The sequence below is a fragment of the Zerene cesonia genome, chromosome 1, assembly GCF_012273895.1.
Source record: "Zerene cesonia ecotype Mississippi chromosome 1, Zerene_cesonia_1.1, whole genome shotgun sequence".
Taxonomy (NCBI): domain Eukaryota; kingdom Metazoa; phylum Arthropoda; class Insecta; order Lepidoptera; family Pieridae; genus Zerene; species Zerene cesonia.
In genome coordinates, this window is record NC_052102.1 from 5,461,861 (window position 1) to 5,475,330 (window position 13,470).

Sequence of the window (13,470 nt, forward strand, 5' to 3'; positions counted from 1 at the left end):
TTCTATTATGAGAGAGAGACAATTTATAGTTTAACTTATGTAATTAAATATCTACATACCTATATATATATATATATATATATATATATATATCATTAATTCAAATATTCTTTTGAATGGGTATTGCAAATGAGCCTATGTGACAAAATTTTCGCCAAGACTTTCTTCCAATGTCACATATAATTTAAAAGTTATTACACATGTCTTTACTAATGAAATTTCCCTTCTTTTGAATTATATATATTCGAGAATGTACCATACCTATTTACAGTTATCTGCTTTATGATGCAATTACCTGTATCACTTGAAGCTATCAATGGTGTCTACCTACAACGGCGTCATGTCTTTAGACGATCTACGGCACCGCATTGCATTCCTTGAAACTTGTTTTATGTAAGTAGTACAATAGATGCAATACGGCTATACGTAAAAGGCACAACTTGCATAGTTTGTTTTAATACACAGTTGGAAAAACATTTTTTTTTCTTAAGGAAGAAATTCGTGCGTCTCATTGTGTAATATACACATTCTAAACACATCATTATATTTTAAGTCTTTGAGGCAGAATGACCTTTAAAACATGAGATTTGACTTGCGATTCTAAATTTGGAAACTCGTTTTTAACTTATGCGCAGACCTGAAGATAGCTACTTAAACAGGTTCTCCTACGCTTTTTTTATAGATTTTGCAATTGATTGTCAACCTCGATATTTGAAAGAAATCAAACCATACTATTTATACACTTTATTTATCTTTGTGTATGATTATATAATATTGAAAAGGAATAGTTTAACTTAGTCCGTTATTTTATAATCATATCATGTTTATGAAAGCAATTTAATCAGCAAGAAACGAGTCAATAGGACATATATGAGTAGGGAGCAGATCTTCTGTTTTAGAACTTTCATACTGAAGTTCAACAGAATTGTTATCAATACGATGGAGTTCAGCAGATAAAGTCGCGTTATCAGCTATGGCTGCCTGCAAAGCTTTTTCAAGTCGCGCACTAGTGCTTCTTTCGACATCTAACGCAGCTTTAGATTCCTCGAGTATGTTTTGGTCAACGTGTGTGTCGAATTCTTTATTTCTTTTTTCTTGAACGGCGGACAGTTTGCATTGAAGTTCGCTAACAATAATCTTCAGACGCATAATTTCAGCTGCAGCACAGAAACAAAAAATCATTATTGAATTTTATTGTGACATTAAAAGACTTATCTGAATCAATCTGAAGCCTTGCCTCATAATTTATATAGATGTTTGATTTGTAATAAAACATAAACATTGCATAAACTCTCGGAACTGCCATGATTAATGTTTCTTAGGTTAAGAATAAATAGAAATTGTAGGAATATAGCATATTACTTATATGTTTTTTTTGCCTCTTTCTAATAAAGAACCAAGCTAACTGGACCAAATATTAAATATATAAAAAATATTATCTATATACTAAATCTATATAAAATGTTGCCTATAAATGTTGCCTATAAATATTATTGAACTAGCTTTCCGCCCGCGGCTACGCTTGGGTGGTTTTATATAATTTTTGCTTAGTGGATTTTCGAGGCAGAGGCACATTTACGATTTTAGATGCGTATAGATAGTTAACTGCAACATTATAGTAAAACATGTTCTTTTACTTTTAAAGAGTTATCGAATGACAACGTATAAAAGTTATATTTATGTTTTCACCCCTATTACATATGGAGAGCTCTTTAATTGCAAATATTTTTCAAATAAAATGTAGTCTAAAAGTTGAACCCAATATTGGTGGCATATCATCATATAAAATTTTGTCAAAATCTTCGCAGTGGTTTTTACGTGATCAATGCAAACACAAGCAATTAGACAAGCAGAAAACCATTACTTACCTACCAATGTTTTAGGGTCTACAAAACATCCATATTGCATAGAAATTATTATTAATAAAAATACAATACTATTTTATGATATCATTAGGTATTTCATTTCATTATCATGTATTTGACTCAATATTCTATCGTATCCTATATTAAGGTACTAATATTATAAACATGAACTTTTCGAAGATGCATGTTTGTATAAGTTCGTCTAAGCATGAGAAATATACAGGAATATCAATAAACCATTAGCAGCATGCAATTCCCGATTAGTATCTAGCAGTTCAGCAGCCGCGAGGCGCCGTTCCCGCGCATGCGCCGCGGCGGCCAGGCGCGCCCGCTCGCGCAGCTCCGAACCCGCGCCGGCGCAACGTTCCACGCGACGCAACTCGTTCTCCAAGCGACTTACCTCTCTACGCCATACGGAATAAGCCATAAATCGCCAGTCAATGTATTTGGAGATGTATGAACTTGATGATTTTATGTCAATAAATATATTTGTGTATGAATACGTTTTTTTGTATGACTAACCGCTTGAAAGTTTATCATTTGGAAAAATGGCTGAACATTACACTGGGAATATGATGTATCTCTCTGTATAATTTGGGTTAAATATGATGAGGGATAGAACATTAAGAAGTATTTAGCACAAGAGTTTTGTCAAATTGTCGCAACAATCTCATAATGGCAGTAGGTCGATCATTCATAAGTGAACCCATAGTCACTTTACCAATAAACTTAAAATCATTTTTTATTTTCTTCCACGCGCATTTGTGCCAGTAAATTACGTAAAGTGAAAAAACCGTTTGATGTGAGCGTGTCAGTATGCAGTCATTTGGCACGTCTTGAGTCTTTAATGGACTTTCCTCAAAATTTCAATAGAGCATCTATCCGAATAGCAATTTAACGCTTTCTTTGTATCTCTCCACTTTTACACATTCGTGCTTATTAATAAATTAATCAAATGCCGATTATAATTCCATTAATTTTGTTTTACCTAATTAAAAAAAGTTCGCATGTTTTAAAAGTAGTAACCAAACCTAACCTATTTAAAAAAAAACTAATTTACGACAGTAGAAAGGAATGTACAAAGAAATAAAGAGCGGTTATTTCGATTAACACTTATTTACCTGCGGGCCTCTTCTGTAGCAGTATGTGTTTGCTCTTGCAGTTCTATATATTGGCGTTGTAAGGCAACGTAGGATGACTGGAGGGGCCTCAACTGTTGAAGTTCTTTTTCAAGTACAGCTATGTTTTCGCTCATCTCAGTACATTTTTCTTCGAAAAGCATCCGTGTACGTTCCTAAAAACAACATTAATAACTTGCTTTACGGTTTGTTCCATTTTTAGAATATGTACATTTTCCCAACTTCTTGGAATGCGAATTCTTGGTTAGAGTAAAAGAACATACCTTGTTTGTGGGTAACAATAAATTTCATTGTTACACTTTTCATACAAGAAATACATATAATGCAACATTCGCATTATATATGCAATTTGATTTCTAACCAAATTATACCTATAAGCGAGATTATTAGGATTGAGGAATTTTTGAAAAATTTGATCACGAGACGAGAACCCAAACCATTCGCTGATTTTGAGTATTTCACTATGGCAACGCCTATACTGAAATTAAATAGCTAATACATTTTTTACCTATTCTTGATTAGGATTGTTAAGTTATGGTTCTACTGAGTATATTATTATTACCTACTACCTGTCCCGGCGAACTTCGCAACGCCATAGAATATTGTTTCGACATATTTTCCTTATCGTTCTCACCTTTTAAACCTTCCCTAAACCTCCACGGACATATTAAGACCAAAATAAGATAAATCCTTTCAGCCGTTCTCGAGTTTTAGCGAGACTAACGAACACCAATTGATTTTTATATATAAGATTGCCATTAGTATAAAGGATGGACCGATCACCGATCGAGAAGGCATAAAGGACAATATTATTGAATTGACCTTTAACTTTCCATGTCTATTCTTGGTATATTAAGAGAAATGCGCAATATAGAACTACGAATAGAAAATGGGAAAATATCACATATATAGAAATTGGTCTCATACCGATACGTCTAGCTGAACTTTAACGTTATTAAGGTTATCCTGTATGGCGTTCAATGCTTGCGCGGCGTGAGTGGCACCGGCGGTGGCAGCGGCGGCATTAGCCCGCATGTCTGCTGCAGATTTCTCTACTACATCGCGAGCTGCTTTGGCAGCTTCGGCGCGAGCCGCTTCGTTTCGAAGTGCATCTCTTAGTCGCGATTCAGAAATCTATTTAAATTATTTCGTATTAAAAACGCCTTTGACAACCTGAGACGCTCTGTTAACGTGGATTTGAAAAGGTCATTTCTACATTCCACGATGAAATCAGTTACATCTTAACGCAAGTAAGATTTTACATACATCTCTTATTGCATTCATAGTTGATAGAGTATATAAGAATCTCTACTGAAAAACGATATTAAGAAGAGATGAGAGGCGGCACCATAGTTAAAGATATTAAATAGCAGTCAACTGATGCATATTAGCTGTATATTGTATACAGCTAATATGCATATTGCAGCTAATATAGCAGCAGCTACCATCAGGATTGTATTGCTCCTGTCTTTATTATGTAACTAGCTACAAACCATGACTATGCCTTCCTGAACTTTATGATAATGATGTTTATTTTTCAATCACGACAAAATAGATGAAAGATGTCAATAAAATTTTATTTAAATACTTAGCTTGCATGCTGTAGGGTAATTACCATCCTAACCTACTTAGACTGAGTGTTCTTAAATTAGATTATGATTGTACATACATCTACATAGGTTAAAAACTTTTTATCCCGAATCTGAAGTAGGTACAAAATGTGCGTGATACGAATTTTATAAAAATCCCATAAGCCGTTTTTGTGTCAGAGCAAAAAGCATGCATCCATCCATACTTACACTTCACATTATAAATTATAATATAAGTAGGGTTGTACATGTTTGCTTAGAGTTCTACATCGGATGTTACTAATTCGAATTTTTAAGTCTCAGCTTCTCTCATAAGCTAGCAATTCTACAGAAAACATTACTGAGCATTACTGATAGCAAGTTAAATTTTCTACAACTTTATTTCATATACTTTTAATCGTAAAAATAAAATGAAAGTGGTTATAAAGTTAAATAACCGAAATCTTTATAAAATGAAACAACTATTTTAGAAGAATAAATTTTCATTTTTTTAAATTTTTTAAATTTTATTTATTTATTTACGGTCAGTTTTATAAAGCTATGAAACAGATCGGATTCTTCATTTAATGTGTACAATGTTAATGTAACACACTAAAAAAATTTCGTCCTCTGAGAAACGCATGCACGTAACATTTTAAATGGACTAATTTTAAATTTGCTTCAGGTGTTCCAGTTACAAAATTTTATTGATTTTTTTTCTACGAACGAACACATTTTATTTGTTTTCTGATTATAGATAATAGATGTATATCGATTCATAATAATGTTAAAATTACCTATACCTATCATATTAGTTTATTTATCCAAATATAGATTAACAAATTATAAGACCTGTTAAAAATGAAATGAAATACAAACTGTTAAAACTTGAAATTCTCCCACTAATTCAGTAAATTGTTTTTCAAAAATTTCAAATTCTGTAGAATTCACTCCCATCTCATATATTAATTATTCACTTTCTATTCAATAATTAGTATGCAAAAATTCACTATTAAGCAATTAATTTTTTAAAGTATGAGTATGATAATAATTTACCGGCTATCTAACTGTTGCATTCACAACTCACAAATTGTAGGCGCGAAATATTTTCGTGACCATAGATAAAAATAAAAAAGAACAAAAAAAATAGTCAAAGGCAAATTTGTATTCAGCCAAATTGCATAACCTTCATTTCATGGTTTTTATTTTAATTACTCTATTATAATGAAATCTAATTGTTAATACGCTTATACACTTATATATTATATTTGCCAGCCAATACAAAAATAACATCGAATATTTATTAAGTTATAAAATGTTCAATCAATCTCTCTTGCAAAAATATCTCCACCTCGTGCTTCTAACGAGATCAATTCAGGTTTTGTACATAATTGAAATCTGTCAATTATTACGCCCTCTCGATAAGAACAAGCAATGAGGGGAATATTAAAAAAGGGAGATTGTTATTTTTTCCCTAGTCTTGAGCAGTATAAAAAGAGCGAGAAAATTTCTAACGTCGCATTTTCACCGCAGACGCATCTTCGGCAAGAGGGGTGAGTTTATTACAAGTCCCCTTTTTTTAATTGAAACAAAATATTTGCTAATATATAATTATATACGTTATATACGTTATGAAATAAACATAACTTCATGACAAGTATATTTTTTTAGTTTGGTAATAGTTATCACCCGACAATTTTAGTAATAATACATATTAATTTAATTCGATGGTAATCCTAATATTTTCTGATTTGATATTTTCTTTGTTTAAGTTCAAACATAAAGATGTCATAGTATTTATATAAAATTAATATATAATATAGCAGGGGATATTGTACAAATCAGACTATCGATGAAATACGTTGAAATTTAATGTACCTACCTTATAATTATCATAAACACATTACGCCAAAAAATCTAAGAAATAATACATATGGAATTTTATTGGATGTAAAAAATATATATTTGCATATCATAATTGTAATAAATATATAAGAAACAGTTTTAGTAAACCGCGAGTAATTATTATTAAAAATATTTCTTAACAATAAAGCTTATAAAAATGGTACAACAATCTAAAAAACACAATTTCTCAACTTTCAGATAATAACAAAAATGCGTTTGTTAACGATAGTAGCATTGGTTTTGAGCGTAGCGGTGGTAATTTCCATGCGATGCTGTGCTGGAGCCAGCGTCAGAGGTCTTCAAATTCGCGAAGATGAAGAGGAGCTCAGACCACGCCGAGCATATCGCAACTACGGATCTAGGAACCAATATGACGCCTTCGACGACTACGGACACCTCAGATTTGGTCGTTCCGAAGACTGACAGACACGTCACAAATCACATCGCTATTGTCTTATACATAAAGGACTTCGATTAAATTAATTTAAATGTCTAGTATTTAAAATTTAAATATCTATGGCTGGTACGATATTTAATATCCTTGTATAATAAATTAGAAATATTTCGTATCCTGATATTATGGATGTTAGGTCTTCAATAAATATTTAAATTGATGTTTTGTTTTATTATATAAGATATTGCCCGTGTATACCTCACACCTCTTTTATTTTACTTTAATCTAATAAGTAAGATGACAGCAAATTATTTTTATTATCGGCACACATAAACCCTCTCCTACTAATGCCGACCCGTGTTATCATTTTGGAAATTAAACTAAAAAACATACAATAAACAACAAAACATTTAAAAATATGTATTTAGAGAAGCTTCGCTTGACGAAATCGCTTGCAATTCGTATGCTTTTGCTAGTCATTAACTTGAATTAGTCTGATATTGCAATTTATTTAGCAATGAAACAATATATAAATTGATTAATTTTCGGATTGGACTATATGACATTATGTCAATATTCATATTTTTATATGATTTTATATGTTTTATATTCATCATCATCATCATCATCATCATCAACCCATATATGTTCCCACTGCTGGGACACAGGCCTCCTATGAGGGTTCAGGCCATAATCCACCACGCTGGCCAAGTGCGGGTTGGCAGATGTCGCATGTCGTCGAACTTTTAATTCTTGGACATGCCGGTTTCCTCACGATGTTTTCCTTCACCGTTTAAGCTTTACCGTTTAAGTTTAAGTTTTATATTCAGTATAATAAAATTAATATATTTTTACCCATTAGGTACTATTTTAAGGGACCGATTCAAAACGATCAAAGTTATTTTGATTCCAGCTGGTAAAAAATAAAAGAATACACTAAAGACAATAAATGAATTTATTATAACCAATAAATACATTTTACAACAATAATTATTATAATTAGTGTTAAATTATACTTATAACTGGGTTTCGTTGTGTACTTATACACTGGTGTAAGATTATCTTCGACAACATCACTGTTTAGGGTAATTCTGGTGAAACTTTCATTATTGTGGCTCAAGACTATCTTACCTAAGGAACCTTTGCAAATGCGTTGTATTTATGGAGGCAGACAATAATTATTTCGTTGTACTATTGAGAAAAGCTTAAATAAAAATGCGAAACAAATACTAACCAATCACATTACAACATCCATGCATATATCGTATCGTAATTATAATTGATATATACTATTTATGCTTACATAAGCTCTATTTTAATAATTTGGATGAAAGCTAACATGTATGAAATTAGGCACGTGTCATATCACTACCACTATGTTAAACAATAATGAGACTAGTTAGTTTTTCTAACCTACAATTTATTAATACATAATATACCTTAATTGTAGATGATTCATTAACTACATTATAATAAACAGTAAATTGTACTTGGTGAATATGAAGCGTATTCAAAATAAATCTTTGATAACATTTTATCAATAATCCACAAAAACCCAAGTTTTTAGTCATTAAATTACCGTTAAATATTAATATAAATAAAAGTGGAATTTTTCATAAATTAATAGAATTTCTTTTACTTTCTTTATTCATGTTATGCATAATATACGTGTTTGACACTTCTCTCCAGTGAGTATTAGCCAGCGACAGCCAATAGACTAATAACTGAAAAAAGTTGCATTTATTTGATACCGCTCTTTTTTCTTTATATGATATCTCGCTTCTGCGTGTTACCGAGCAAAGCCTGAAAAAAATAAAAATTATTAAAAACTTTTTTGCAACGATGTTACGCATGAAAAGAAAATAGTGTATGTTTTCCTGTTTAGTACAACTTTAAATATTATTTATATATAAACTTGCTAGTTGTATATACCTATATGTCAGAAATAATAATGTCACAATAATTACCTTGTTCACGAAATTAACGATAGCAGTAGCGGGTTGTTCAGGCTCTAGTTCGGCGAACACGTGGCATTGGTTATCCGCTCCAGACGTGGAGCGAGCCACGAAAGCGAAGATACGTCTATGGACAACAAATTGTTTACTAGAAACTATATTTATTTTTATCATATTAAATGGGTAGCTTCTTAATATATTTCTGTAAATCATATTTTATTATTTACTAAAAATCAACGTTATTTGAAATTTATGGGATTTACATTTTAAAACAAGTAGAAAAATATACTCTGAAACACAGAGTTATTTTTGTAGCACTTACTTTTCAGCCTGTTTTCCGTTATCTACGTAGGTGTACCGCCTCTCGTCAGGGTCCAGGCCAGCGTAGGAAACAGCGTTGGATGGGTAGTGTCGCCTGAAGAACAGTTTTCGAGCTGAATCCGTTAATGTTATACCACCGCCGAAAACTTTGAAGTGGACTACGTGTGCTATACCCTGTAAAGAATGTAATATTTAAGTTAAATACATACTCTTTATACTTTCCATTTGATTTCATTCTGGCTCCTGCCAGACATAAAGAAAAACATTGAACAGTGTCTAACTTTCAAGCAAAAAAACAGCCGTTATATGGAGACGTTGTTTTTTTGCATTGTAATAATAAGTAGATTTATTGTAATAACTGACTGTAGCCTACCACTGCACATACCTTTTTCTGTAAGATATTCTGTACAGCACGCTTAACAGCGGCGGGTCCAGTAAGGGCTTCTGTATTCTCGGAGCCCAAAAGGAGCACGTTGCAGGCCGCGCCGGTCGCGAGTAAAGCACGAGCGGCCGCGTTCGCACTGCCACCCGTCCACGGGTCTCTGATAAGATAAGAGAAAATAATATAACTGATTAGAACATTGTGTAGACGGTTTCATCAGACTTGTAAGTATCAGACTTGTAATCTTTATCTAAGATTAATGGTTGTTTAAATCACTTAAACTTCAGTTTTCTAACTTTTATGATACAGAAATGGTTCACCATATTCTTTTAGTTCAAGATATACACAATGACGCAAATCGAGCAACGTTTTAACACAACTATTAACACAGTACGCTACGTATAATATAGTTATTCCTTTCATCTTCAATTTCATTCATCAAATCTCCGTTTCTTTTCTTAAAGTTTACATAGGGATGTATTATATAATCTCACCTATCGGGCAGTTTAAGCGGCACAGGCAGAGCGAGTGGTGTAACCGTGTGCTGGTATACGAGCGCAGAGAGCGAGCCGAACACGGGCTCGTCGGGGCAGCCGCGCAGGCGCACGCCGCGCGCGGTCGGCTCCACGAGGAAGTGCCGCACGCCGCCCGCGCCGCCCGCGCGCACCGCCAGCCCAAATGCGCCCGGGAACGAGTTCGAGTCGCGCACTATGAACGCACCCTCTTCTAGCTGAAGAAGCGCGGCAACGGCTGTTGGAAAATAGTCACAATATTATGTACCTAACGCTTTCTAGATAAATTATGCTTAATGGATTGGAGATTTCCCGCGTCTATTCCTATACATACTAATATTAATACTAAACAACGGATTTCGATGGTTATTTTAGATATAAAGAATGGTTCAAGAGGAAGGTTTATGTGTCTAATAACATCTATTAATCTACTCCTATATAAACGCGTGCGCAGCCGCGGGCAAAAACTAGTAGTATATTATAAATGAACGTTGTGAATTCTCTCACCGTCATCTCGTGATATGTTAGGCTTGTACCAGTAGTGGCTGGTGTCCTTGGCGAAGCGCACGCGGTCGGGCGCCACGTGCTGCAGCTCGGAGCCACTAAGGCTGGAGCGGCGCGAACCGTTGCTACCGTTGAACGTCCGGTATTCAGACTCCGGGCTGCCTTCACGATCTTTCCTATAATAAAAGAATAAGAAAACATGATAAAGCTGGAATTAGTTAAATACAAACAGTGTTTGTATCTATTCAAAGATATTTTACATCATTAATTGCATATATAATCCTGCCTCAATTTCCATTTTATTTAGTGATGTACGTTAGTTTTTAATAAGTGGTTGATAGTAAGTTAATATCAATATGGTTCTTATTTATATTCATACTCGATATTTTAACAGTATACAGTACGTACCTTGCAGATGGTGGGGAGCGCGGAGGTCTCGCGGAGAGCGAGGGAGTGGGGGTGGGGGGATACGGTGTGCGCGGGTGCGTCGGAAACGCGGGCGTGCCGGCGCGGGACTCTGCGCGAGATTCTGCGCGGGATTCAGTGCGCGACCAGCTTTCTGTCCGCTCACGGCTCTGAGGAGTAATGTAACTTTTATAAGACAATTCAGAGAGATTCAGCCAAGCACATTCGTAAATTAACTAGCCCAACTTAACTGAAATTCAATTCATCATCGCGATTATTCAATATAAACTCTTGGAGAAACATGTTTTATTCACTATTTCCCTTCATAATTCGTATAGTATATTGCAACAAACTATAATATAAAGGTTAAAAAACCAACCAATCATTATATTGGCGCAATTACCTGACTAACGATCGCATCTTAACAAAAAAAAAATGGCTTTTTATAAAAACTTACGATGGAATCATTATGAACGGGGTCTGCGAGAGACAAGAGACCGGGCGCGGTGGTGCTTGTCGGTGTACTGCTCGTACTCCACTCGCGCATTGTCATCTTCTCATACATGAACTTTCTAGATGAGGTCCTGAATATATAATAAATTAATTACATTAGAATACAACATAAAGTAACATAAGTATACAACATAAAGTATTTTCTGTTTTGTAAACTCGAGCTTAAACATTTTCTTTACTTTTATAAACTAAGAAATTGCTTGAACGCGCCAAACATATTATTATTTGCCTATCTGTTAGTTAAAATTTGTATTACCTGTCTGGTGCTTGAGGGCTGATGCTGTCAGTTCGGTGAATCGTGCGCGTGTTCACGTGCAAGGGGACGCTGAAGTCGTCGTCGTCATCTGCAAACGCCGTGGTGTCGCTCGTGTATCCGTCCACACTGAAACATAAATAAACAAACCTCTTAGAAACTCTTCAAATTAACAAGGATTATAATGGGACATGTTTTAATTTGATTTATTTTGACATACAAATTTAAAATTGCTTTGACTGGATTTGGATTCCATTGCAAGTGAAAGCCTTAATCGGTGTACGTATATTTCGGTTACGCACAAAAACAAAACAGCAAAAAGGTTTTTACAATATCCATTGATTATAATAATTATTTATCTATATATATGTAACATAAATATTAGGTACTAGCGCAAAGCAAAATAAAGTAAATAAATTACCGGTGACTAGCGGATCGTCGCACATGTCTTGACGGAGCGTCCCACTCTAAAGGCAGACGAGCGACTCTTTCTCTTGCCTCCTTCCTCTCCCTTAACTTCTGCTGTTGCCTTTGAAGCCATGTGAGACCTGAATTAAATTCAACTCCACTCTCTGATCTTCTGGGTTCGCGACTCCGCGAGCTCTCATGCCAGCCCAATGTGCTTGTCGATCGCCATGAATCATTTTCTTGTATCTTCCGCGCACTGCTTGGTGGGCGATCTATTCTTTCCGCATCACCGTTCATCCATCTGATAATAAAATAAGACGAATCATTTAGTTTACTGAATTTATATTTTTGAGTAATAAAAACATTTAACATTTATGGGAACTTTTCACCATATCCTTATCTGAAAGGATAGCCTCATGCATTCCTACTCTGTATACTGTATAGCATTATACGACCTATTTAATAACGATTATATTTTATCTACTAAGGTATAGTTAAAGCATATGTTATAAATTAATGTTTTAAAACAATATTTTAAAAATAAAAAGTTATATATGCTTTTATTGTTGAAGACCATAGGACACAGATGTTTAGTTTACGCTTAAGTTTACGTTTGAAAATGTGTTTAGGCGTGGGTACCTACAACATCAGTCGGTTGCGGTGCGACAGTCAACCGTTTATGGCGACGATTATCTCGAAATAGCAACTTGTTTGGGTCACAGTAACGACGCAATCACACGCCATCAAACAGAGTCCAAATTGTTAGTAAAAACAAGTTATGACCGTCATAGTTTGTTAGCAATAGCTTTTATTGTACAGACCCTAACGAAATCATATAAAATTAAAAGCTTTGGCGGAAATTGAATTGGATTATTTTATTTTATGCACTTTTTAAGATAGACGAACTTTTTTTCAAAAAGTGAAGTTCGCTAACGTAATGAATATAAAACAAAGAGACAAACTTTTGTGGTTCCTTTAAAAATGTAGTTAAGTTGACACAATAAAGGTGATAATGTAAATATTGTTGCAAGTCCATAACAAGTAAAACGTAAACAAAATAAGTACCAAGAATAGTGACATCAACGTCAGGAATATGGCGTTATCTATAAAAGCTCTTATGTAGCGAACATCGCTAATAGTAAGTGTATCAAATACACACTGATACCTGTATGCATATACGGACCACATGAGCAGGTAATGTAGCAGAACGCCTGACCTAATAAATCTAACCCACTCCTAATAGTCATAGATAGGTAGCTACGTTTACGTTTTGCTAACACTCATAATTTTAAGTTTTGTTGGGTGTCGCACGGAAAGATATTTCTTCGCAAAAAAGAAAACGGGCC

The 13,470-nt window shown here is 34.1% G+C and overlaps 2 protein-coding genes across 6 annotated transcripts in view; both read right to left on the reverse strand.

Annotated features, from left to right (window-relative positions):
* Window positions 1-837: 837 nt before the first annotated feature.
* LOC119833359 (stress response protein NST1-like) lies at window positions 838-5,529 on the reverse strand. The gene is made up of 5 exons (XM_038357382.1): window positions 5,452-5,529; window positions 3,932-4,138; window positions 2,987-3,159; window positions 2,103-2,269; window positions 838-1,157 (listed from the first exon to the last, which is right to left on the reverse strand). The coding sequence occupies exons 1-5, from the start codon at window positions 5,527-5,529 to the stop codon at window positions 838-840; spliced, it is 945 nt and encodes a 314-aa protein (XP_038213310.1).
* A 2,279-nt stretch (window positions 5,530-7,808) lies between these two features.
* LOC119840284 (tensin) overlaps window positions 7,809-13,470 on the reverse strand; it is a 66,623-nt gene continuing 60,961 nt past the window's right edge. For all 5 annotated transcript variants that reach the window (XM_038366829.1, XM_038366844.1, XM_038366837.1 and 2 more), the window contains 10 exons: window positions 12,138-12,425; window positions 11,720-11,845; window positions 11,408-11,534; window positions 10,954-11,120; window positions 10,549-10,721; window positions 10,024-10,279; window positions 9,533-9,689; window positions 9,149-9,321; window positions 8,839-8,953; window positions 7,809-8,674 (listed from right to left, as the gene is read on the reverse strand). In XM_038366829.1, coding sequence (XP_038222757.1) covers window positions 8,636-8,674; window positions 8,839-8,953; window positions 9,149-9,321; window positions 9,533-9,689; window positions 10,024-10,279; window positions 10,549-10,721; window positions 10,954-11,120; window positions 11,408-11,534; window positions 11,720-11,845; window positions 12,138-12,425 — 1,621 coding nt within the window. In that variant the 3' untranslated portion in view covers window positions 7,809-8,635. The remainder of the gene's footprint in view (window positions 8,675-8,838; window positions 8,954-9,148; window positions 9,322-9,532; window positions 9,690-10,023; window positions 10,280-10,548; window positions 10,722-10,953; window positions 11,121-11,407; window positions 11,535-11,719; window positions 11,846-12,137; window positions 12,426-13,470) is intronic.